The sequence below is a fragment of the Physeter macrocephalus genome, chromosome 11, assembly GCF_002837175.3.
Source record: "Physeter macrocephalus isolate SW-GA chromosome 11, ASM283717v5, whole genome shotgun sequence".
Lineage (NCBI taxonomy): Eukaryota > Metazoa > Chordata > Mammalia > Artiodactyla > Physeteridae > Physeter > Physeter macrocephalus.
The window spans coordinates 151562386-151588785 of NC_041224.1; the positions used below are offsets into that span (position 1 = coordinate 151562386).

The 26400-nt window shown below is 33.8% G+C and overlaps 1 protein-coding gene across 4 annotated transcripts in view; it reads left to right on the forward strand.

The window, feature by feature from the left end:
* PCNX1 (pecanex 1) overlaps window positions 1-26400 on the forward strand; it is a 180571-nt gene that overhangs the window by 84282 nt on the left and 69889 nt on the right. For 2 of the 4 annotated variants that reach the window (XM_024118367.1, XM_028496107.2), the window contains exons 8-12: window positions 2708-2892; window positions 15360-15450; window positions 16849-16906; window positions 18701-18918; window positions 24387-24540. In XM_024118367.1, coding sequence (XP_023974135.1) covers window positions 2708-2892; window positions 15360-15450; window positions 16849-16906; window positions 18701-18918; window positions 24387-24540 — 706 coding nt within the window. The remainder of the gene's footprint in view (window positions 1-2707; window positions 2893-15359; window positions 15451-16848; window positions 16907-18700; window positions 18919-24386; window positions 24541-26400) is intronic. The other 2 variants (XM_024118370.2, XM_024118371.2) reach the window with 2 other exon arrangements.

Genomic DNA, 26400 nt, shown 5'->3' on the forward strand with positions numbered 1-26400 from the left:
GACTAAGACCAACTATATTTTTTTATCATTTAAATTAGAAGAGTTAATTAATTAGTAAGACTGCGTGTCAGTGATGCTACTGATAGCCAATAGTTTAGAAACCTAAATTTCTACCTTTTGCTGTGTTGTGAAATAGTTGCTACCTTTTCTGAAACTGATAGTTTTGATATATAATTGGTATTGTAAAAAAGATTAATTTTTGTCAATTATTAGTTAGCTTAAGGTGAAGTACCATCCTCCCGGAATAGTTTTCCTAGCTATTTGTGCAAAAATAATACGTTTTTTTCTTGTTGAAGGATTCTTGAAAACAGGAATTCAAGGGACATAAATATTTTTTGTCTAGCTTTTGATGTTCAGAAACTTGACATTTACAGCTGCATAGATTTTGGCTAATTTTCTTGTTTCTTTATTCTGGAGTTGATTTTCTTGCATTGCCTAATATTTTGAAAACCTTTTATATACGGTTATGTTGAAGATTAGTGTATTCTCAGTACGTTCACATTAGAATACATCTAACTGCCGTATAGCACCTTTGTTTATGACTTTTAAGTGAAAAAATTGATGGAAAAATTTGTTGAGTATATATATACATATATTATAAAATTTTGTCTTCTGAATCTGAAGGATCATAGTACTTGAGCTACTCAAAATTTTCTCCCTTGTGAAATTTGGTCATTTTGGTAAGGTTTATGGATAACTTTAGATGGCTTCCAAGGACAGACTTACTATTTATAGTTATGACTTAAAAAGTTAGTGCTGGTAAGCATTGTCAGTGTTTTGCAGACTTATTTTTTTTAAATATGTTGCATACATTCCTGTGCTCTATTTAGATTATGTACTTTTTATTGGCTCTAAAAGAAGCCTGAAAAAAAATTAATGTTTCAGGTAGTGGTGATTAACAGAACTTTTGTGGTGGTGGAAATATTTTATATTCTGCACTGTCCATCATAGAAGACACTAACTACTAGCTTCTGCCCACTCTAGTAGTTGTGGTAGCCATGGTAGCCACTGGCTGTGTTACGTGGCTCTTGAGCACTTGAAATATGGTTAGCATGAATGAGGAACTAACATTTTAGTTACTTTAGTCATGTGTGGCTACTGTATTAGACAGTACAGTTCCAGAGTGTGTTCTGTTACCGTAACCACAGCTTTAAGCAATATATGAAGTATTTTTTACTTAGTCTTATTTCATGGTTACAGTTGACCCTTAAACAACATGGGTTTGAACTGTTTGGGTCCAATTACATGTGGGTTTTTTTCGATAATAAATACTATAGGATGACACGATCCGTAATTGGTTGAATCTTTGGATGCTGAACCGTGGAAGGGGCACTATAAGTTATACGCGGATTTTCAACTCTGGAGATTTGGCTCCCTAACCCCCGCTTTGTTCAAGGCTCAACTCTACTTCAAATTACAGCTCTCTTCCCAGTCTGCAGCAGGATTAGTCTTGTTTTATAGACATCAGAGAAACCACTGCATTTAATTCAAAGGATTAGAGAGACGTTGATACTCATGAAAATGATAAAGTTACCGAATAAGGCCATTCTAAGTAGCATACTTCTTTTAATTCCTAAAAGGTCTAATAATTTTAATTATAGTGCAGAGTTGCATTGAACATCATGTAGAGAACAACATATAATAATTATACTCAAAGTGTTTTCATGAGTTTCATCAGTTTAAATTTGAGTGTTATACTAAGAAAATTAAAATTCATAGTGTTTTAAAATGCATATAAACATACAAAATGAGCTAAGAATATAATATAGTTCCTTAATTTTATCTAATTTTTAGATAATTTAGATAATTTTAATAACATTCATAATCACAAAATACTAAGTATTTTTAAATTTTTGTAAAATTCAGAAAAGACTATAATATCCCTTGAGAAATTACTGGTTTCCAAATTATTTTTATGGTTTTCTAAAACGATGGATTCTTGTAACGAAACTTCGGTATGAATTGGAAAAGATAAGAACAAAATTCACTAAGGGAACATAATTGTTAACTAACACCTGTATATAAAGCCTGTGGCCTTATTTCAGAACTATGTAGGCTTTTGATAGAAAAAACACTTTATATATGAATTATATTTCTTCTAGCATCTCAGCAGTCATTTTTATTTCACTTGATTGAGTCAATGTTTTTTATTCTGGTTTTCTTCACTAGTTTGTGATTTTCTTTTGATTCAAAATTGTCATCTTGGTTGCATTTGATAAAGATTCTTTGGTTTTCAAGTGCATAGAAATTTTGTCTTATTGTGAATTTGAGATGCCAGAATATTTGAAAGAACAATTCTAGAATAATTATATCAGGGTTATTTATAAAAATGCATATTGAACTAAAAAATAGTTTTTTTCTATAAGGGACCAGCTACAGCCTACATATATTTAGTGTACTTGTGACTCCTCTTTGCTACTTTTTTCCTTATACTAGAACTTTGTTGACTTGAGGTGGAAAGGTGTCACAGATTGGTTGCTTTACATATACATTGAAGTTTTTCTGTGTTCATCACCATGAATCAGATTTCTAAAGACCAGAAATTTTAAGCCAGCAGTATGATCTGCATATTTTACAAAGTTTGTTGGCTCTTTCTTAGGTTACATTGAAATCTTTTTTTTTTTAAATTAGTTTTCTGTATTGACTTCTAGCTATTGTTTTCTCTTTTCTTCCCTGTAATGTCTCCCCAATCCATGTTTTTTCCTAGCCTTCAAGATGGTCAGCAAGACCAGCAGTCCACAGCCCAGGTCAAAGTCCAGTCCCGCCCCCCTTCCCAGGCTGCAGTGCTCAGTGCTAGTGCCTCCTTGCTGGTGAGAAATGGGAGTGTCCACTTAGAAGCATCACATGACAATGCATCTGCTGTAGGCGGCAGCAGTTTGCACGATGAACTTGGTACGCAGGCCTTATACAATCTTGGTGACATAAAACTTTGATGTGGCAGATAATGGGTAACAATGATTACACTTCTTTCCTGAGATAGCTTCATTTTGGAACTATGCATAAGAGCACTTTTTTTTTAGGATTTGCCCTGTGTATAAGGAAAATTTGACATTTGCTTTTCCCTTTTCTGTTTCTTTCAACTCTTACTCTACATTTTCTTTTGAGCATGTCCGTTATTAATGGTAAAGTATTAATAAATGTTCATGCTTTACTGTCCTCTTATAACGATCTGGGCAATTTTTATTATTTCTTGGCATTTGTACCATGTGGTGAAATGTTGAGTTTTAAAACATTATTTTGATTGAACCTTAATTTCTCTGAATTCTCTGCTGCAGGAAAGGCAAAAGTACTTTCTGATGGCCTATTACTGTATAATCTTTCTTTTAAGTATTCTATATTTTACTTCAATGTCTATCATCTGAAGTAGGACTTACTGTAATTCTAAATGCAGTATTCTGAGGACATCATGGCTCTATACCACTATCAAATAACTTTATAAAGTTTTTTCTTTTTCCTGTTAATACATCTAAAAATAGAAATATAAGTTATTAAATAGTTAATTCTCAGAGAGGTGGTATAGTTTAAAGCCTCAGTTATGCCTTAAAAAGACGGTATTTTATACTTGTTTGTTTTCTATTTCTCTGTCCAGTTCAGCTTTCTCGTGCTCAAAATGCAGATTAATAGCAATTTAAGTAAATATAATGAAGAAGAAAATCTTGTTATTCAGAAATACACGTTTCAAAGTATTATATTTGCTTACTGTGATTTTGTTTCTCCATGTTATAACTGCCTTTCATTTATAAAGAAGATAATTTAGTTGATGCTTTTACTAGAAGGATGTATGGTACAGGGTGCCCAAAATAGGTGTAATAAAATTTCATATGCTGTTTATTGACTCTTTTCCCATTTTGTAAAAACTCTTAGTTACAGAGAGAATTAATAAGTATTAGATATGCATATTGATGAAAATTGTCATCTTTAGCAAATCTTATAGAAAGCTGAAAATGGTCATCTAAGATATTTATACATTAGAATGTACGGTGATTTTAACTAAAATGAGAAGGCAATAAAACATTTTAATTTTAGAGTGCTTTTGCTTTTGAGTTTGTAATTTGAAGAGAGCAGGGAGTCTATAAAGAGCGTGTTTGAGAAGAATAAGGTAAACTTTAATTTAGTTACTTGCTTTGACTGAAAGTAGGGATGCTTCCTTAGTTGCAAATATATTGAGTAAATAGTATCTTTTTATTGACATTTCTCTTGGGTTAACCCAAAGTTCCTATGAACAGAGGACTTGTCAATTTGTATGTGTAAAATTACAGTCACTATCACCATTGTCCATTGATCATTTGGTAGTAGATTAGCTAAACTTAGTTTTAATCCATTTGGGATTTTTAAACTCTTGTCAAATCTTCATAAATTGAACCAGTAGGTGATTTTCCTCTGTAAAAATTCTTAATTTGCTCAAAAAACTTGCTAAGCACGATTTAGTTATAAAGTTCCATGCTTAAACCACATGCAGATTATTGAGAATATGTACATATCAATTTAGCATCTACTGGTGAATATTCAGGATATTCTCTTAAAATTTGGATTTTATCTTTTGTGTTAACTGCTTTCTGATAGTTCTTGGCCTGTGGTAGTTGAATGTTGCCAAATTGAATGAGCACAAAACACACAATCAATAGACTGTATACCTGTTCGTTTCATAGCACATAAGTTTGGCCAAAAAAGATTCTAAAAATGAACTGCAGCTGAACTTGAAGGAATTGGTAGAGACACTGATTTTTTAATATACTCCACTAGAATATTTTTGTTGCATAGTTTAATTTTCTACATGATTTTAATTAACAGTAGTAAAATAATTTTGTGTGAATGAATTTGTATACTGTATACTCAGATATGTTGAAGTTAGCCATGATATTCCCTGAAAGTATGGAGTATTTACAAAGGATTGCTTCCTTCCAAATTTAGCTTCTTCAACTGAAAATTTTAAATGTATCATTTTTACATGTGAAAATTTATAAATACACAATACATTTATATAACACACTCATACACATACACACTCAAACTTACATATATCCACTTATACATATATGTGTTTGGGTGCATATAAATGTTTTTATGTGTATACACGTATATGTTGTAATTGTGTGTTTCCTTTTTAAAATGAGGAATATTAGCATTTTTCGATTAAAGGAAACTTGCAGTCAGGCATTATTTAATTCCAAGCCTAGGTAGTTTTCCTTAACTATGTTTTTGACATTTTTACTCTGTGGTGTCATAACAGATAACCACATCCATTTCCTATACTAAACCCTGAGAATCCTTATTTTTCTGTTGCATTTTATCTAGCATTTCAAGATTATCAGGTAGCATTGCACGTGGTGGAAAAGTTAATTGACGATGGCATTATAAGGTTTTATTAGTAGCTTAATGAGCAGAGGAAAATGCATTTTCATCATCCATTTTCCACAGGCATAATTGTTCGTCATAATTTTAAAAACTGAATTATAAGTGTATAATTTAGAACCTGGTTGGAAAAATTTGGATGGTTTCCTTTCTCATTTATAGACTTCATTTCCATGGAAACTTTGTTTAAATAATTATGTAAGTGATGGGTAAGTTTTGAAGTTAAAATCTTTGAAAAGGAAATTACTATCAAAGAATTTCTCAAATCCTTCAATGTAACATGTTATTCTTTTTGTAAAAACCACATTCTAAAGGTTAATTTTCTTTTTATCAGCCTTTTGTTGAACTTATTTGCAGTTGATTTCATACTATAGTCTGAATTAAACTGCAGTTTTACTAAATAAAACAAGCTTTTGCTTATTACCCAGGTAAGTCACACAAGAGACAGTTTTTATGTTAATCCCGGCTTCCGCTTGTGAATTAAGACTGATTTAGTGATGAAACAGGTTATTGTAATTGATAGTTAAACTCTTAATAGATGGCACATCTCAGAGGAAGTATTCTAGATAGGATCAAACAGGAAAATTTGTCTTTTTTTTTTCTTTGTATGAAATTAGTGGTGGTGAGGATATGTTTTGAGAAGTATATATAAAATTCATGTGAAAAATAAAAATACTGTTATAGGCAAGAAATGAGGACAATAGAGTTTTATGTTTATCAAGACATGAATGTAAAATATATAAATATCATAGGTAGTGTTCCTCTGAATTTGAGACTTTCTTAATTTCATTAATGTATTAGAGGCTTAAAGAGTAATGAATTGGGCTTCCCTGGTGGCACAGTGGTTGAGAGTCCGCCTGCCGATGCAGGGACGCGGGTTCGTGAATCTGGCAACACCCCATTGACCTTCTTAAGCAGTTTATAGCAGCTATGCGTTATTAAGGAGAAATACAATTTGGAGGCTTTTAAATTTTTTATTTTAAAAAGCAGAGACTCAAATGATCTGTAATACTTTCAGTGATTTTTATGTTAGTCTTAGTGTTTAAAATAGATTATATTATTATGGACTACTCTAACATTTTGGGCTCTGTCATTAAGTACTTCTCATTACTATAAATACAAAGTCATTTAAATACAGTCTTTAAAGGGACCTTGGAGTCCATACTTTAGTCTCCTATGTCATGGTAGATCTTTTTCATTCATCTAAACTAAAAGTTATATTCTTTTTTGCAACAACCTTGATCTTACCCTTTATCGTTGTTTTTGAATACAAATTCTATTTTTTGTACCTTTTTGCAGGGGAGGGCAACACAAAGTATGTATTTAACATCTTTATTGGAGTATAATTGCTTTACAATGGTGTGTTAGTTTCTGCTTTATAGCAAAGTGAATCAGCTGTACATATACATATATCCCCATATCTCCAGTATTTATAAATGAAAGTAAAATGTTATTTTTATGGAAACAGTAAAAATGCTTCATTATATCTAGAAGGAAGAAGTATTAAGAATTTAGGGGGATGTATTCTATTTATACTTTTTGGTATAAGGATGGGAAAAGCATGTTCTAATACAAGTTTACAAATACTGGAAAATAAAATGAAGAAAATTAAGTCATCTGCAGTCTTACCACTCAGAGATAGTCACTATTAACATTTTATTTTTTTTTTCCTTTCTTTTTTAATGCATACATATATATGCTTTTCTAGCACAGAACTGGGATGATGTTGTATGACTTTTATGTCACTGTATGAGTTTTGCTTCTTGCTGTTTTCTCTTAGCACATTTGAACATTTATTCATGTTGTTTTTTAACTTGTTCTTAAGTGACTGTGTAATATTTTATCACTGAGAGCTACATGAAAGGTAGTGTAGAATAGTGAACTCTAGAGTTAAACTCCCTGGCCTCAAATGCAAGCTCTACCACCTCCTAGCTGTGTGACCTTGGACAAGTTATTTTCTCTCCCTGTGCCTCAGTTTCCTCATGTATCAAAGGGGGGGATAGTAATAATACTTCATAGGTTTGTGGTGAGGATTATACCTATTAAAATATTGAAAGCAATTAGAACAGTGCCTGGCAATAGTAAATTACATAAATAATCATCACTATTATTGTTAACATTATTTATTACAATTTATTTAACCAGTTAACTAACCCCATTGTTAGTCTTCAAGATGATTCCTGATATTTTCTATTGTAATAAACACTCTGCTGAACATCCTTTGCATGGCCCTTTCTGTACAGCTGTGATTATGTCCTTAGGACAAATACAGTGAAATGGAATCATCCGTCAAGGGGGAATAAACATTATTGAGACTTTGATGTATACTCTTAATTGCTTTATGGAAAGCTTGTTTACACTTTATCTGGCAGGGTTTGAGAGTGTCCGTTTTATCCCTACAAATATTAAAATTAAAAATAAGCCTAGATAAATTTTATTTTATCTACTCTAACCCTCATTTCCTGGAAATGCTCAGAAGTTTATCATTGTTACTGTGGAAAGACTACCGGCATATTATTTTTGAAAGTTTGGGATGCTTGAACTACTCTAGGAATTTTACAGACGATAACAGAGACTGGTTGAGATATCTGATTTGTCTCTTGCCAGTCTGTTTGTAAAGAATTCATTGAAGCACTAGATTAACTGCTTTCTAACATTAACATTCTTAAGATTCTAAATTAAATTTGATTAGTATGTGCATTAGTTAGAATATAGGTAGAGTCTTTAATGGAGAGACTTGCCCTCCCTCATCCCCCATCAGGAACTGAAATTAGAGAGTTTACATTTCTCTCATAACAGTCTGTTGGGAGCTGTCCCTAGCAGATGGCTTGGTTCTTTTATCTTCCACATATGGCTTCCCTGCTTGGTCCACAGTGACTGCTCCAATTGTTGACATTTCCCCCCAGACAGGAGGGCAGTGGGGAGGGGGGTGCTAAAAAAAGGTCAAGGACAGCTAGCCTTTATCTTTCAGACTGTGACTTGGGAAATGTGCCTGTCACTTTCTCTTGCCTTCCATGGGCTCTTACATAGTCACATGGCAACTTCTAGCTTCAAGAGAGGCTGGGAGAGGTCTCTAAGTAGATAGACATAGGCTCAGCTGAAATTCAGTGAGGGGAAGGTCCTATTTTTAAAAGGGATAAGGACAAGATGCATACTGGAGGCCAGTCATCAGTCTTTGCCACAGTAAGAGAAACACTTCAGATCAGTAAGATTAAGATCAGTGACCTACTAGAAAAGTTGAGAGTTACAAGTAGCTTGCAATTATGGGCAAACAGCTCAACTTTGCTCATAATTTTTAAAATTGCAAATTAAAAATAGGATTATGATATTTTTCATCTACTGAATGTGTAGTGATATCCATTGTTGGAAAGGGTCTGGTGAAATAGACCACTACAAGATTGAACATTTTTGGAGGGAGGTTTAGAAAAATAGACCAGAAATGCCGATATATTTTAATCCACAAGTTTCACAAACATGCAAAGATATATGTACGTGGATATTCATTGTAGCATTGCTTGTAATTTGGAAAACTGTAAGCAATCTAAATGTCTGTTACTAGAGAACCCCTAGTGTATTATTCATGAACATAACTGTAATGTTCAGAACTTGATATATATGTGTTATCGACATGGAAAGATAAGCTATTTAGTAAGCAAAAGAAGTAAATTTTAGAAAGTGTGTATGAAGAGAATGATCCATTTATTTGGGGACAAAATGTAGATAAAAATTGTTCAGAAGAACACAAACTGCTCTTGGCAGTGGCTTTCTGTGGGGAGTGGGGAACTTTCTTCGTTTTATGTACTGCTTCTGAATCTTACGATGCGTCATATTTTTAAAATGAAACACAAAAACAAAACAACAAATGTCACTCATTCTCCAAAACCTTGGTTAGTAACTTGTGGGAATTTCACTGACTACATGCTGTCTCATGTTCATCCATCTACTTGGTCTTTTACCTGACTAGTCTTTTTTTTTTTCTTGTTTATTTTAAAATCAACTTTATTGACATATAATTTTGGCATGATAAATTGTGTTCATTCAACATGTACAATTTGGTGAGTTTTAACAGATGTGCACGCCTGTGAAATCCCACAGTCAAGATACAGAACATTTTCATTATCTTCAAAAGATTGTGCCCCCGTAGCGGTCTGTGCCTCCTCTGCTCCTGGCCACAGACATCCACTGTGTGCTTTTTGTCATTATGTTTTTCCTCTCCTAGAAATTCATATAAATGCAGTCACACAATATGTCGCTTTTTATGTTTAGTTTTGCACTTAGCATGGTGCTTCTGAGATACATTATGTTGTTAGCAGTATGTTCCTTGTTGCTGAGTATTCATTCTGTGAGCTTACTATATATTTTATATTCATTCATCTGTCCATGGACAAGTTTGTGTTGTTTCCAGGTGTTGGCTCTTGTGAATAAAATGTCTAAAATGTTTTCGAAAGTAATTTTCTATTCCCACCAGCCTGTATGAGTTCCAGGTGTTCCCATTCTCACTGACATTTGCTATTTTTGGCCTTTCAAATGTTCGCCCTAATGGGTGTATAATGATATCTCACTGTGGCTTAAATCTACATTTCTCCTATGACCAGGGATGATGAGGATCCTTTGGTGTGTTTATTGACTACACGTATATATATATCTTCTGTGAAGTGTGTCCAAATCTTTTGCTCACTTTTAAAATCAAGCTGTTTGTCTTATTATTGACATTTAAGAGTTCTTTTGATATTTTAGATACAACTAACTTGTCAGATACAAATTACAAATATCTTCTCCCATTCTGTGACTTTTCTTGTTTATTTATCTGATCATTTGTAATGTCATCAGTGTCATTGTTATGGATTATTTTACCAAGATGAGGAAGACTTGCCCTTTTGAAGGAGATGTGAGATGATGAAATTATATCAGAGTATGAACTTGTACATTCACTTCTGGAAGGTTCACCTGATCTGGGGATTCCACTTAATGAACTGACATGTTGTGTTAAGTCAGAACTAGCGAACAGTGACCATGGCAGTAAAATATATCAGTATGTGAATCTCTTTCACTGTTACCAAGCAATAGAGTTTATCTGTCTTTTCTTACCAGTCCTCAAAAGCTCTCTTCTAAACCAACCTCTGTCTTCTCATTTCTACCCTTTTTCTTATTCTTCTCCTGTTTTAAAAACCTAGCACAGCATTGCACATTCTAGGAAGAAGGGCAGGTTGTTGGTATTGAATAGGAGCAGCATAGTGACTTGATTTCCATTTAGCACAAGAATTAAAGAGATTTTATAAGAGTAAGGCTTTTGGTCTAGGACAGGGACTAGCCAACTATGGCCTGGTGACTGTATCTAGCTTGATGCTTGTTTTGTAAATAAAGTAAATAAATATTTATTTTATGTGTTTTCTGTGGCTGCTTTCATGCTACAATGGTAGACTCGAACCGTTGCAACAGAGACCATCTGGCCCACAAAGCCTAAAATATTTATTATCTGTCCCTTTACAGAAAAAGTTTGCTGATCCCTGGTCTAGGGAGAAACAGGTCCATAAACCTGTAAACAGCAGTAAAATGAGTCATTTCTGTCCGGGTGAAAACTCATGTTTCTTCAGAGACTCACAGGCACCACTCATAATAAGGGGAGTGCTATCCAAGAAACTGGAACTTGTCAAGGCCTTCTCTCTTTAAAAGTGTCATGTATTCATTAGAATGGCATTGTGAGCACAATACTCATCACCCCCAGAAAAAGACACTTTTCGTAAAGTACTCAAGTTAGTCATAGAGATGTATGTAGTCCCCCAGTTGTCTTCTAAAAACACTTTGTAAAGCTGCCTCCCTTGTCTCTATCTCTCTTTGCTCTTGTAGCCCCTCCTTGCGCTAAGAATAATGCTAGAAAAGTGAGAAGTCAAGCAGTGTATCAGGGTTAGGCTTGGAGAACACTGAATGAATGGGGGTGTAGGGTGGGGATCTACAGAAGGAAATCGTCCAAGAAATTTAAGAGGCCTTCTTTGTCGTTGGTGCTGGGAAGATTGGAAGAACCCTACGGATGATTTGTCCTTCTGGTAACCACCTCTTTCTAAGATAAATAAGTGAAATGAGAGTGACCTTAAGAATGCATTAAGGGGGCTTCCCTGGTGGCGCAGTGGTTGAGAGTCCGCCTGCCGATGCAGGGGACACGGGTTCGTGCCCCAGTCCGGGGTGAGAGGCCCGCGTACCGCAAAAAAAAAAAAAAAGAAAAAAAAAAAGAATGCATTAAGGGTTTCTCACAACATGAACTGCACTTTGTGTTACGTGGTGAGGATTTTTATTGATAGGACTAATTAGAGAATCTCATTAATTTCTATGTCTTTTATCAGTGTTTTGCCAGTGTTTATTTTGGTTTTTGGTTTTTTAATTTATTTAATGTATTTATTTTTGGCTGCATTGGGTCTTTGTTGCTGCGCGCGGGCTTTCTCTAGTTGCGGTGAGCGGGGTCTACTCTTCGTTGTGGTGCACGGGCTTCTCATTGCAGTGGCTTCTTTGTTGCAGAGCACGGGCTCTAGGCGCGCGGGCTTCAGTAGTCGTGGCTTGCGGGCTCTAGAGCGCAGGCTCAGTAGTTGTGGCACACGGGCTTAGTTGTTCCGCGGCATGTGGGGTCTTCCCGGACCAGGGCTCGAACCTCTGTCCCCTGCGTTGGCAGGCGGATTCTTAACCACTGTACCACCAGGGAAGTCCCCAGTGTTTATTTTGAATTTGTGGCTTCAGGGAAATGCTTCAAGTGTCCTTGTTCCTTAAATCAGTTTTACTTACCTTCTTGTTCATCACTTATGTATTGACCTGTGGTTACTGGAAATTCTCCCACCTCAAGAAAAATAGGGTTTTTTGTAATTAAATTGAATTTTTGAAGACAATAGCAGTCATTATTGAATATTTGAAACAGAAATACCAGGTGCCTTAACTTTTCTTTATCTTAAAGATGGTATGTCATGGCCAATGTCATTATTAAGTCTGAAATTCCAGCGTCCAGTCTTGTTTGTCAGAAATTAATGTTTTTCTTTTAAAATCATGACAGAGCCATACTGTTAGATATAATTAGTTATGACCCTGGGAGTTGAATTATGAGGAGATAACTTAGTTTATAATGATAATACATGTGAGGAGGACATATTTCGTTGATGTTCTACTTTCTTCCCAATTAATGTTCATTAGAAATAATATTTAAATGGAAGTCTTTTTCTAAATACAGAATACTTATTAAAATAGGGTTATTAATAAGGGCACATTTACTTATTAGTTCAGAAAGGTTAACTGTGATTATGGTTTTAATCTCAAATAAGATATATGTCAAGTTATTATGTTTGCTAAGAAGATTCGTACAAATTTAAGATATTATTAATTTTTATAAACCAATAGCAATATGTAGTTATTTCTGTTTTGGTTATTTTTGAAGATGTCTTTAGATTATTATATTACTATATTAAAATGTTACTCAGTTTTTCACTGAAACCTTAAGCTAAACACTTTTTAGTGTAATTTTTTTTTCTGAATTATCTTCTGAATAAAATTTGTTACTTCTGAAGTGCTGTCAGCTGCCAAGCCTAAAGATGTGAGACATAGAATCTGTTCTTTTGGTGGAGTTAAGTTGGGAATACACCATGAAGCCTTAATACAAAGTTAGTTTGTTCTGACATATGCCATGTATGTTTTTATGAACCTGACATGTTTGTAAAGTTAGGTAGACAGAAGCTTCTTAGGGAAAAAAAAAGCACTGTTGAAGTCATGCCCATTTGTTGAAATTATAACTGCCCTTTTCTTAGACATGTTTTATGCCTTGTTTAAATTTTTAAATTTTATTCCTGTTACTCAGTGGTTTGTATGCATTCAAAGTTGTAGATTTGTAGTTGTAGATTTATGTAGTAATAAAACTACTCAGTTTTTCCAGCTTTCTTTCTGAAAAGCTTTTGGGGGGGTGTTTTATTTTTATTTAAAAATGCACCCATTTCTATATGTTTCATACTAGACATCTATACATAAAAGACAACATAGTTGCAGTAATGACTTAATCATCTTTTACTGTTTCGTTTGAAAATTACAAAGTAATATTTTAGTTGATTTCGGTTGCATATAAATATTTATTATTTTTAATATCCCAAGAATAAGACTTATAGTACTAAAAATCCCATGGAATGCTTAAATACTCAGAATATACTCCAGTAATTTAAATTCTACTGAATATAGAATTAACTTATTTCAAAAATACACACAAATTATGTGATATAAACACAAATATTTATGCATTCCATTCTTACTGGATTTCATACAAGCCCGCCCAGCTCTGTTACTCTGTGATTAGTCATTTAATATGGTTTTATAATTCTTCTGCATTTATGCAATCTGTGATTTTGATCAGGTGTTTCTTTTTTTCTGCTAATCTAAATTAATTTTAGCACAGCCAATCTCTGATTATCCATGCTAATAAGTAAGGAAAGAGCACAGCATAAAAAGTTACAATTTAAAAATAATTTTAAAATCTGAGTCAAGGCAGTTTTTAACTTTTTTCTTTACTAACAATTTCTGCAACCCACCCTATCACTTCAAAAAACTCTGTCATTTCATTTTAGTTCCCTACTCTGGTTTCTGTTAGAGGTGCTAAGAGTGAGTAACTCATGGCTAGAAGACAGGGGAGTTTTAGATAATCTACATGCTCAGTAATCCTCCCTTGAAAAACAGCAAATGAGCTGAGCATTTCATAGAATGCCTTTTTCACTAATTTATCTCAGGAATATTTTGACCAAAAAAATGCTACTACAGAAAACACCATAATAGGATAAAATATTATGACTCATAGAAAGTACTCAAATAATCCTATTTTATAAAGTACTTTTTCTGATTCTAGTCCTTTTGACGAAAGAAGTAATAGTTGAAATGTTCTGTGAACCCTTGGTTATATTAGAATATTATGGGGGTCTTTTATTGTCATTTTTCAAGGATTTCACTTAAATAAAAATTATTATTGTATACTGTTTTCATTGTAGTCATGGAAAAGAAATCTTTTAGCCTTGTCATCAGGTTGAAATTGCCCTTTAGATTTCTCATATTTATAACCTCAGTAGTTCTAGCTAGTAAAACAAAAACCTCATAAGTACTCAAAAGGCAGTCTGGACTAGATCCAAACAGTTGCAGTTATATACCTCATCTTATTGTGCTACTAGAAATTTATATTCATTTATTTATGCTCCCTACCCACCATTGATATGGCTTACCATAGATCTTCAAAGTACAGCATGCATTTCAGACAGTATTCAGGTTTCTAAAATTCCATTATCAGAAATCATTTTACGTTATACAGTTCATTTTAAGAGAGTTTTTTTTTTCAAACCTATATTCTTTGCAACCAATAAAATTTCTGAGCCTTTTATCAGTTCTGTAGATACATGGCTACAGCAAATGGTGTTCCTAAATTCTTTCATAGGGTTCTTGTAGAATCATACAACTATTAATATTCATTGAATACTGTAGTTTGTCACCAACATTATTATACTTCATTCATTGAATTTCCTTCGATCCATTTTGATACTTTTCATTTCTTCTTAAAAGTAAAACAAAACCAAAAAACTCTGAAGGTAATCACATAAATTTGTTGTCTTGCAGTTTGAGCTATCTTAAAACTTAAGCAGCCCTCCAAATGGCTACTCACCACTTGTAAGTAGTGGTCAGGTGACCTTTAAACAACATTCAGTTTGTTTGTATTATAATTTGAATTGAGAATGTGCTGGGAGGAGAAAAGAGGAGACTGCTATTACGAAGCTGACTTAAATCACTTTTAACACCTGATTATGTATGTTGACATTTTGCCCCACTGTTTAGCATTCCTTTTCAATTCACATCATGCTGAATTACATGTAGATCATTGTTTTTTAAATATTTTGGAAAAAGAAGGTTATAGTACATTTTCTTAGATTGTAACAACCTTAAAATTAGTGTTTCATGAAGGAAAATTTCTGAGTATTCTAATGGCTTTTTTAAAAAAATCATTTATTTGCTAGGTAAGTTCTCTTCCACGCTTTATGAGACTGGTGGCTGTGATATGTCACTTGTGAATTTTGAACCAGCAGCAAGAAGAGCATCCAATATCTGGTATGTGTGAAGTCATATTAGGGGAGTGTATGTACTTGCATATGTTTGCCGTTTTTAAAGTTTGTAAGCTGTTATTCTTAAAACAAAAGCTATTATGTACTTTAAAAAAAAATTAAGTAAAAATTTCCTGTAGGTCTTACCATGGGACAGCGGTTTCCTGCAATTTCAAATTTAACTATGTATATATATTGCATGATGGAAAAAACTTATTAGAAAAATATTTACACAGCTAAGTTCAAACCCATCGATTCTCTTTCTTTGTGTAATTTCAAATTTTTATTTCTGTGTGAGGGTTTTGGTCAAGTGTCTTTTTAAATGATTATCTTTCATTTTGTTTTAAAATGTGTTTACCAGCTGTAAGACGGAGGAATTTCTAAAAATATGGGTCATATGTTGCATTTAGTTTCTTTTCTCTCCTTCCCTCAGGAAGGAATTATGTAAGATAACAGAGAAGTTAGGAGGAAAGCAAATAAGAAATAGAAATCTTGATTGTATAACATAATCAATTATAGTTTAGAATGTGTTAAATTTTTTTCTGAAATTTTAATCTTACTCATCTATTCAAATTGCTGCATTGAAATTCATTGTTGATTGATTAGCTCACTTTTTTTCCACAAGAGTCATTTGATTCTTATTTTATGACTTCCATTTAAGAGCGGGACACACCTATTTATATGTTACATATCTATGGGCAGTTCACTTAGTTTTTTCAGTTTTGAGGGTCTCTTTAAAGCAATAGGGTCTTGTGATCACTTAGCTTAGCATGCTGAAAAGATAGAACATTTCAGGAACTGTACTCTTTAATAAAGCTCCGTTAGTCCAGTTTCAGAATTCACCCCCTCAAAAATGATTGGAGTGTTTAGATGGTTTTGTAACAGTGGAAGCAATAAGAGGATGGAGCAATGGGAATACTTTATTATGTTTAATATAATTCAAGATAAGAACAATTCCTTATACCATAAATGTGGTAAGGTCTTAAGTTTTTAAATCTAAATTTGACTGAACTGTGGAAACGGAATTGTCACGTTCTAGACTATTATATCATAGGTTAAATTTATTATGGCTCCTGGCAATATGTTAATTGCTTTCTTAAACAATTTTCATAAGAACTTTGTGATAGAGGTACTTTTATCCTATGTTACCAACGAGGAAACTGAGGTATAAAAAGGTTAGATAACTTGTCCAAGATCTCATTCAGTTGATGAGGAGATTTGAATGTAGATACTTTGACCCAGAGACTATACTCCTAATCACAACTCTAGGAAAATTCGATTTTGTACTTTGAAGTTTTCATGGAAAAGTAGACAGTGTAAATATCATGTAATTGTTAATACTTATTTTTCTTTCTACTACTTGACAAGCTGTTTATTCCCTAAAGTCGTCTTCATTTTTCTTTAGTGACACGGATTCACATGTATCCAGTTCTACCTCAGTTCGATTTTATCCACATGATGTGGTAGGTTTTCCTTTATTTTTATAAAATACTGTATTTTCAGAGTAAGTAGCTATACAAATCAGAAAATTGATGAGGTTACAAAATATCAATTTTGTTGAAAACTGGCAAAATCACCTTTGCAGCCCCATAGTGGATCTCTTCTCATAAGTCCTTTGTTAAGAAACAAACAAGCGTAAAGCACCATGAAAGTTTAATAAGCTATTTATGAATCAGTAATTACACTTTTGAGGGTACGTAGAGGTCTGTTTACTCACCCGTGTCATAATCGGGGTGCCGTTTTTAATTGTACCATTTTAAAACTTCACTTTGAACATTATGATTTTGGTACATAGCTAACTGATTTGGTACTTATCTACTAACTGTTGGTTAACTGTTAGCTATTCGTATACCAGTGTGTGTGCTTAGTGATGTTATCGCTGTATAAAAAAATGCCATATGAGATGCAGTGGGTATATTTTAAAAAGATAACACTGTCTTTGTATGATGTATATCAAAATATATATATTGAGGTTAGAAAAGATAAAACAGTTGAAATCCTTATAAGCAATATTTAAGAGATACGAGGTACATGTAGATAAATTTAGTGCCAAAGAGATTAATTATTAGCGGCTTCTTGAAGATGATGAGTTGTGAGCAGGGTTTTAAAACCATAGATGTGAATTGGCACAGAACAATAGTTTTCAACATTTGGCAATGTCTGGAAATATTTTTGCTTGTTACAACCAGGGGGATGCTGTAGGTATCTAGTGGGTGGAAGCCAGGGATACTGTAAAACATTCTACAGTGGAAAGCATAGCCCCCACCCAAAGACTTATCTGGCTTGAAAGTACCTGTAGTGCCAAGATTGAGAAACCCTGGCATAGAGGATAAGGGAAAAAAAGTGTTTGGGGAGATATTTGTCAATGCTTAGAGACAGAAATGGCTGTTATATATAAGAAACATATTTTCTTGACTATACCCCACCCCTGTGTAGGAAAAGTAAAGACTGTCCCTACTCTTTTGCTGCAGTGTATTCCTGGAAACTCCACAGGAAAGCAGAAATGGGGAAATGATTACAGTGATCCCTTGGTATCCGCAGGGGATTGGTTCCAGGACCCTGTGCAGATACCAAAATCTGTGTTTGCTCAAGTCCTTTATATGAAATGGCATAGTAGTATTTTCCACTGTTAAATGGTATGAGAGCCTTGAGACAGCAAAATGCTGGCTAGTACTATGCTAAATGCAGTCAACTTTGGATTCTTTCAGAGGAAGGGGAAACTGGTGAATGGATGAGTTGAAGCTGAAAGAAATGTAATGTGGTAATATCCTGTATAGCCTCTTAGGAGCAGCCTGCCAAAACAAAAATAAAGGAGTGTGGGAGGGATTTGAAAACAGCAGTAACAGTGATAAGAGACTGTACGAAGAATTGAGATTTGAAGGCATTGAATGCAATGCAGAGGAGCTTAGATTTGACACAGTAGTGAGGTTCATAGCTTAATGAGAGAAGAGAAGGGGTAGGGAGAAGGGAAGCCACTAATGATTCCCTGTTGGTGATTTTAATGGATTCACTAACTATACAATCATAAAATACTAAAATTTCAGATACTTCCTAGTAAAATCTTTCCAAAAGGCCTTTGTTGTAGTTCACTTCCTTTTGTCACCTTCTGTAGTTTCTAACAATCATAAAATATCCACAAGAGTGCACTAGTATAGAGAATTAAGGAGGTTTAGATAATTTGCAAGCTGATTTTGTAGCCCTTGAAGCATGACTTGATTAAAGATATTTTAAGCCTTTCAATGCTGATTTTCTTTTAGCTCTCTCTTCCACAGATTCGATTGAACAGACTATTGACCATCGATACAGATTTGTTGGAGCAACAAGACATTGACCTAAGCCCTGATTTGGCAGCTACTTATGGTCCAACAGAAGAAGCTGCCCAAAAAGTTAAACACTATTATCGCTTTTGGATCCTGCCCCAGCTGTGGATCGGCATTAACTTTGACAGACTCACACTTTTGGCCCTGTTTGATAGGTGAGAATATAGTGTGATATTAAAGATTTATGCAGATTTTATTTTTAAATTGAAATGTATTAAATTATCCATTGAGTATTTGACTTAGTTTCCACGTTGGAAGGTGTTTTCTATTTTGGTTCTCTTGAGATAAAATTTAAGTTAGTAAGCCTCCCAAACATTGACTCTCCTGAATCCATTAAAAGCTTTTTTTGTGGCAATTTTAATATGTTTATTTAAAAAATTGTTTTTATCATTAAGAATCATGCAACTGTACTTAAAAGCCAGAGAATTTGAGGTGTTAATGACCATAAGGTTATATGTAATAAGACTAACTATAAAAGGTATAATAGTAAACAGTATTAGTCAATTATGAACTTGGTGACCAACTGCTGCTTCTAGTTGGCATGGAGTAACAAAGACTGGGTTTACTCTTCTACCTGAAACAATGAAAAACAGATAAAATGCATGAAACAGTGGTTTTCAAGACATTGGAAATAAGACAGAAAAGGACCGTGATTCCTGAGGGATGGGAAGCAAATTACGTGAGCCCACCTTACTGCCTGAAGAGAGTCCCCAGGCTGTGGTACTGAAGTAGAGTCCAGCAGACCTCCTGAGTTGAGGAGATGGAACTCAGAGTCCATGGAGACTAGAGCAGCTCAAGTCTGTAGGATAGAACATCAGAGAGAGGATTGCTGCTCAGAGAGAGAACCTCAGAGATTTTTAGTGGGTCTCCTCAACTGTTCAGCAGAGTATTGGTAAGAGAATGTATATGAGGAAGCCAGGGTAAGAATGATGTGAAAGAAACAGAGGAACAGTGCCTGGCACACAGGGCTGGGGATAGTGCCTATCCCCACCCACCATAATAATTCATACTTTATGATGCATTGTGTAGGGTACTCAGGAAAGTCTTGCCTTAGAAGTGGGGAGTAATTAGTCCTAGCATGAGCACTGCTCCAGACCCACCTAGCAAGTCATAAAAGCAAGACCTGAAAGGATCAAACTGTTTCCAAGTAGCGTAACAAAGCTCAACAAGATTTATAGAAATCCAGAAATTCTCACCACATAAAAAGTTAAGATTCACAATATCTGGCATCCAGTCGGAGATTGCCAAGCATACAAAGAAATGACAAAATGTGATTTATAATGAGGGAAGTAAGGAAACCAACCTGTAACTGTCACTGATATTAGAATTAGCAGTCAAAGACATTAAACGGTTATAAATGTACTTTGCATGTTAATAAATATTAAGTAGAGATATGGAAGATATGAAAAAAAAGACCCATGGAAGATATGAAAAAAAAGACCCAAGTCACACTTAGAGATGAAAACCAAAATGTCTGAGATGAAAAACATAATGGATGAGATTAATGGGAGATTAGACATTACAGAACAAAATATAAGTGAAGTTGACAGCATGGCAGTAGAAACTATTGAAAATGAAACAAAGAAAAAGGAATCATTCTCCTACTCCCATCCCCCAATGAAAAGAATATACAAAATGAAAGTAAGCCAAGGGAGACAGGAAGAGAGAAAAAATGTTGAGGAAGTAATGGTGGAAAACTTTCTAAATTTGATGAAAACTACAAATGTACACATTGAAGAATCTCCATGAACCTCAAGTACAAGAAACATGAAAAAAACTATACCAAGGCACATAATTGCTCAAAAGCAGTGATAAAATCTTAAAAACTGCAAGAGAGAAAAAGATGTAGTTTGTACAGAGGAACAAGAATAAGGAAAACCTCAGATTTATTGTTGGAAAAAATACAAATGAGATGATGGAGCAGCATTTTTAAAGTATTGAAAGGAGAAAAAAACTCAACCTGGAATTCTATAGCCAACAAAACTGCAAAAGCCAAGATGAAATAAAGACATTTTTGGACTAGGAAAAACTGAAAGAATTTTTTTCAAGCGACCCACACTACAAAATATATTACAGGATGTCTTTCAGGCAGAAGGATAATAATACCAACTGGAAATATGGACCTACCCAAAGAAATAAAAGATCACTGTAAATGGTAAGTAACTACATGAATAAATATATAAAATTTTTTCTTACTAATTAAATCTCTTTGAGACATAATTGGATGTTTAAACAAAAATAATAATGACGTACTGTGTGATTTATAAGATAAGTAAAAGTAAAATTCATGACAATAATAGCATAAACGCCAGGAAGGGGCATATAAGAGTATACTACTATAAGTTTCTTATGCTGTATATGGATTAAATATAAGTTGCTTATACTGTATGTATACTTATACTACATCACTTGAAGTAGACTGTCATAAAATGTATACTAAAGCAACTACTAAAGTAACAAAAGAAAGAGTTATTACTAGTAAGTAAAAAAAATAAAGGAGATAAAATAGATTCATAAAAATTACTCTCTTAATCTAAAATAAGGCAGAAAAGGAAAGAGATCAAAAACAGATTGACAGAAGATAAATGACAGGATGATAGTTGAAAAAGTCAGAAATTGTCAAATTGGAGAAAAAAAGCAAGACTCAATTCTTTGCTGCCTACAAGAAATGCACTTAAATATAAAAACAGAAAAGATATACCATGCTAACACTAATCACAGTAAAGCTAGAGTGTCTGAATTAATGTCAGACAAAGTAGATTTCAAAGCAAAGAATATTACCAAGGTAAAAGGAGGTCATTTTATAATGATAAGTGGTCAATTAATGCATAGGATTTAACCATCCTAAATGTTTCTACATCTCAAACAGTGCTTCGAAGGAAAAGCTGATAGAAATAGGAGAAATGGATAAATTCACAATTATAGTTGAATTCAACACACCTCTCTCAGTAATTGATAGAACAAGTATGTAGAAAATCAACAAAGATATAATTGCCAGCCAACCTAAGTTGATTGACATTTATGGAACACTCCACTCATAACCACAGAATACACATTCTTTTATGTGCACACAGAACATTTACCAAGATCATATTCTGGACCATAATATAAGGATCAAATTTAGAAGGATTTGAGTCCTGTATAGTGTGTTCCCTGACCACGGAGTTAATTATAAATCAGTAACAAAAGAACTTTGGACAATCCCTAAATATTTGAAAGCTAAATACATCTAAATAACTCATAGATCAAAGGACAAATCAAGAGGGAGATTAGAAAATATTTTGAACTAAATAAAAATGAAACAGTCAGAATTTTTGTGATGCCACTAACACAGTACTTAGAAGAATTTATAGCACTGAATAAGAAGAAAAGTCAATTCAGTGACTTCACCTTCCCCCTTCTAGGAAACTAGAAAAAGAAGATCGCATTAAGCCTAAGAAAGCAGAAGAAAGAAAATCATGAAGAACAAAGCAGAAATCGGTGAGGATGCAGAAGACAGTAGAGAAAAATCAAGGAAACCAAAAAGCTCAATTAAAGTAATATACTTTAGCCAGGCTGATCAGGACCAAAAAAAAAAGTTACAGATTACCAATATCAGGAATGTGAGCTAGGATATCACTACAGATTCTACAGGTAATAAATGGATAATAAAATATTATGAGCAGCTGTATGTAAATAAATTTGACAGTGGACGAATTTCTTGAGAGATAAAAATTATCAAAGTTTTGAAAGAAATACAATATCTTAATGTTCCTATATCTATTAAATAAATGGGCATTGTAGTTAAACACCTTCCCATAAAGAAAACTGCAGGCCTAGATAGTGCCAAAATAATATCCCAAATCAGTGAAGTGGAGAAAGGATAAGCTTTTCAACAAGTGGTGCTAGAAGCATTGGATTTCCATATGCAAAAAAAAAAAAAAAAAAAAAGAAGAAGAAAAGAAAAAGAAATAATTTTATTATTACCTTGCATCATATTACAAAAATTAACTCAGAGTGGATCATAGGCCTAAATGTGAAATCTAAAACATAAAATTCAGAAAAAAGCAAAACATAGGAGAAAAGATTTGTGACCTTGGCTTAGGCAAAATTGCACAGATGTGGCATCAAAAACAGATCAATGAAAAAACAAATTGATAAATTGGATTCATCAAAATTAAAAACTAACAAAAGCCGAAGGGAGAGCACATGTTCAGTGACAAGCGACATGGACAGAATATAGTGTAACAGGGCCGACAGGGATCATTGGATTCGGCAAATCTGGAATTCCACAGCTGCCATATAAGAACAAATGAAAATACTAGTGTTTCATTTATTGATTTGAAATTACTACTGAACTTGTTTTAGTCTGGGAGAACTATCAAGTGAAATAGTACAGAGATGTTTGTGAATTTTATTTTTTAGGTCAATTGATTATAAATTGGGCATTGATGTAATATAAAGAAATAAAAATCTTTTTATGATTATGAAAGCAATTCTTTATGAAATACGTAGAAAGATTTTAAGACAGAGGCCAGCCAAAATCCTTCCACCCAGAGAGAACCATTATTAGTAGTACCGAATTGATATATTATCTTTTTAAACCTGAATATGTAATGTTTCTTAAGTAATAGAACTTGTATCTTCGTATACAGTTTTGTGTCCTGCTTTCTTTGTATAGCAAATGTACTGAGCATGTTCCTTCCTGTGTCAGTAAATACTCTTTAAAATCAAGAGTTTTAGCCCATACTTAACATTTAGTGAATAAAATTTCCCCAAGAAGTAAGATAGATTCTTATTTTTTGGCATGATTTATAAAAATCATCTTCAGGGACTTCCTTGGCAGTCCAGTGGTTAAGACTCCACTCTTCCAATGCAGGGGGTGCAGGTTTGATCTCTGGTCGGAGAACTAAGATCCCATATGCTGTGCAGTGCAGCCAAAAAATAAAATAAAATAAATTTTTAAAAAAATTATCTTCATTGCTGTATGTAGTATGTTGAACATCATACTGCTTCTTTTACAGTGTCAGTTTAGTAAAATATAGAATTGTCTCAGTAACTTTGATAGAGGCAACATTGATGGTCTATCACTGCCTTCATTCTCAACATATGTAAGAGCCTGTGTTTAAGTAATTTTAGTAAGATTTCTGATTATTTCAGATGATTTAGACATGGGAAATGAAACCACTTGGTATCAAAATTTGGTTACAAACTTTGTCATATAAATGTTTTCAATTTAATTTTCTAGAAACTCTTTTGAGATTTTGTTTTTCGAACTTGTTTCTTTGTATATTTCCTTTTTTTGCCATTCAGGTTGTTTAGTTATTTGGCAACAAACTTGACAGAGAAGCAGGTGATAAGAAAAGTAAAGTTATAACATAGAAATTGAAACTGTATTATGTATTATAATAAGAACTTCACAATCCACTGTAGCATGCTTTATTTGCACACAAGAATGTGTGCCAGTTTTCCATCTAAAGTGAACATACTTTTTCAGTAGGATCCAAAACCTTGTTCAAACACAGTACTAAAAAAAAATCTTAACAAGCATAGTATGAACTTCATATTGATGTCTTCCCTTTTTGCACTCTGATTAATTTCTTGTATTGATGATATACGTACTCATAAATTTTTCTGTCTACAGAAATCGTGAGATCCTGGAAAATGTGTTAGCTGTCATCTTGGCTATTCTTGTGGCTTTTTTGGGATCTATTCTTCTCATACAAGGCTTCTTCAGAGATATCTGGGTCTTCCAGTTCTGCCTGGTAATAGCCAGCTGTCAATATTCACTACTTAAGGTACCAGCATCTCCCTTCTCTTCAGACTTTGGCATCATAGTTATGTTAAAAAGCAGAAGGTTTTGTATCATTCATTGAATTATAGTAAGAATATAATTTTTAGATTTATTTTCCTTGGACGTTTACGTTAAGATTGGGAAAGGAAGAAGATGGACATATAAACTTTAAAAAATAATGACATGTGAATGAAGCTTCCTAAAAACTTTTTTTGTATTAAAATACAAAATAAAAAAATAAGAATTCGAGTTCTTTTTTTTTCTCTCTCTTTTTCTTTTCTTTTTTTTTTTTTTGGCCATGCCACATGGCTTGCGGGATCTTAGTTCCCTAACCAGGGTTATAACCCGGACCCTGGCAATGAAAGTGCCAGGTCCTAACTACTGGACTGCTAGGGAATTCCCAAGAATTCGAGTTCTTGAAATTCATTTTCTTTTAATTTATCAACGTTAACTGTCCTACTCTCATATTTTAAGTCTTCTATTATGTAGGTGAAATTTATTAAGATCCATCATGGGTAGATAGAATAATGTCAAAACTAGCATATACATTCTTTGTGGACACAAGAGAGCAGAAGATCAGTGTCCCTTTGCTTTTGTTTAAATAGTGGTTCTAAAATACCAAATGTTATCAATTTTAAGCTTTCCATAAATGGGAGAATCAAATACCAAATTTTTCACTTTCCGTGCCACATCAGTGTGCACTGGTAACATGGACTGTTTTCTTTCCTTTCTTAGCCACTACTGGTTATTTGCCTGATACATACTAACATGCAGAACCCTCTCCCATCCTGAAAACTATTTGTTTAGTTCTGTTTATACCATCAGCAATCCTTTCTTTTTTCTCTCTCCGTTTATAGACATCTGGAGTAAGCCACCTTTGTCAACTGCTCCATTTCTTTAAGATCCATCCATACTTTTTTCCTCATTACAGTATTGAAATTACAGTCTTTGTGGGCTACTAATCTCTAATTGCCAAATCTATGTTCTTAGTCTTCATTCTCTGTGAGTGCTGCATCATTTAAATGCCTGTGAATACTTTGTTCCATTTTTATGTTTTCCTCATTGCCGATCTGTGACTTTATACTACCCTCACGATTATGCTACTTTTCAGGTAACTTTATTTTCCTTTGTTGATGCCTCTTTGTTCTTTTGACTACCTCTTAATTTACAAGAACTCTCTAGGGTTTTATTTGGCCCACTTTTCAGTTTGTAATTCCTTGCCAGTGAAGTCATCCTCTTTTATTACTTTGTTGCCCCTGTGTATGAATTATGTCCAGATTTATGTCTCACAGTCTTCATCTTTCTTGTAAGCTTTAGTCCTATATATCTAACAGGCAGCTGGGCACATTCTGAAAATGGCACATCATCATCTTCTGATATTTTCCTTTCCCAGTTCCTTTTCTTTTTCTTTTTTTTTAACACCTTTATTGGAGTATAATTCCTTTACAGTGTTGTGTTAGTTTCTGCTGTATAACAAAGTGAATCAGCTATACGCATACGTATATACCCTCCCACTTGCATCTCCCTCCCACCCTCCTTATGCCACCCCTCTAGGTGGTCACAAAGCACCGAGCTGATCTCCCTGTGCTATGCAGCTGCTTCCCACTAGATATCTGTTTTACATTTGGTAGTGTATATATGTCCATGCTACTCTCTCACGTCATCCCAGCTTACCCTTCCCCCTCCCCGTGTCCTCAAGTCCATTCTCTACGTCTGTGTCTTTATTCCTGTCCTGCCCCTAGGTTCTTCAAAACCTTTTTTTTTTAAGATTCCATGTATATATGTTAGCATATGGTATTTGTTTTTCTCTTTCTGACTTACTTCACTCTGTATGAAAGACTCTAGGTCCATCCACCTCACTACA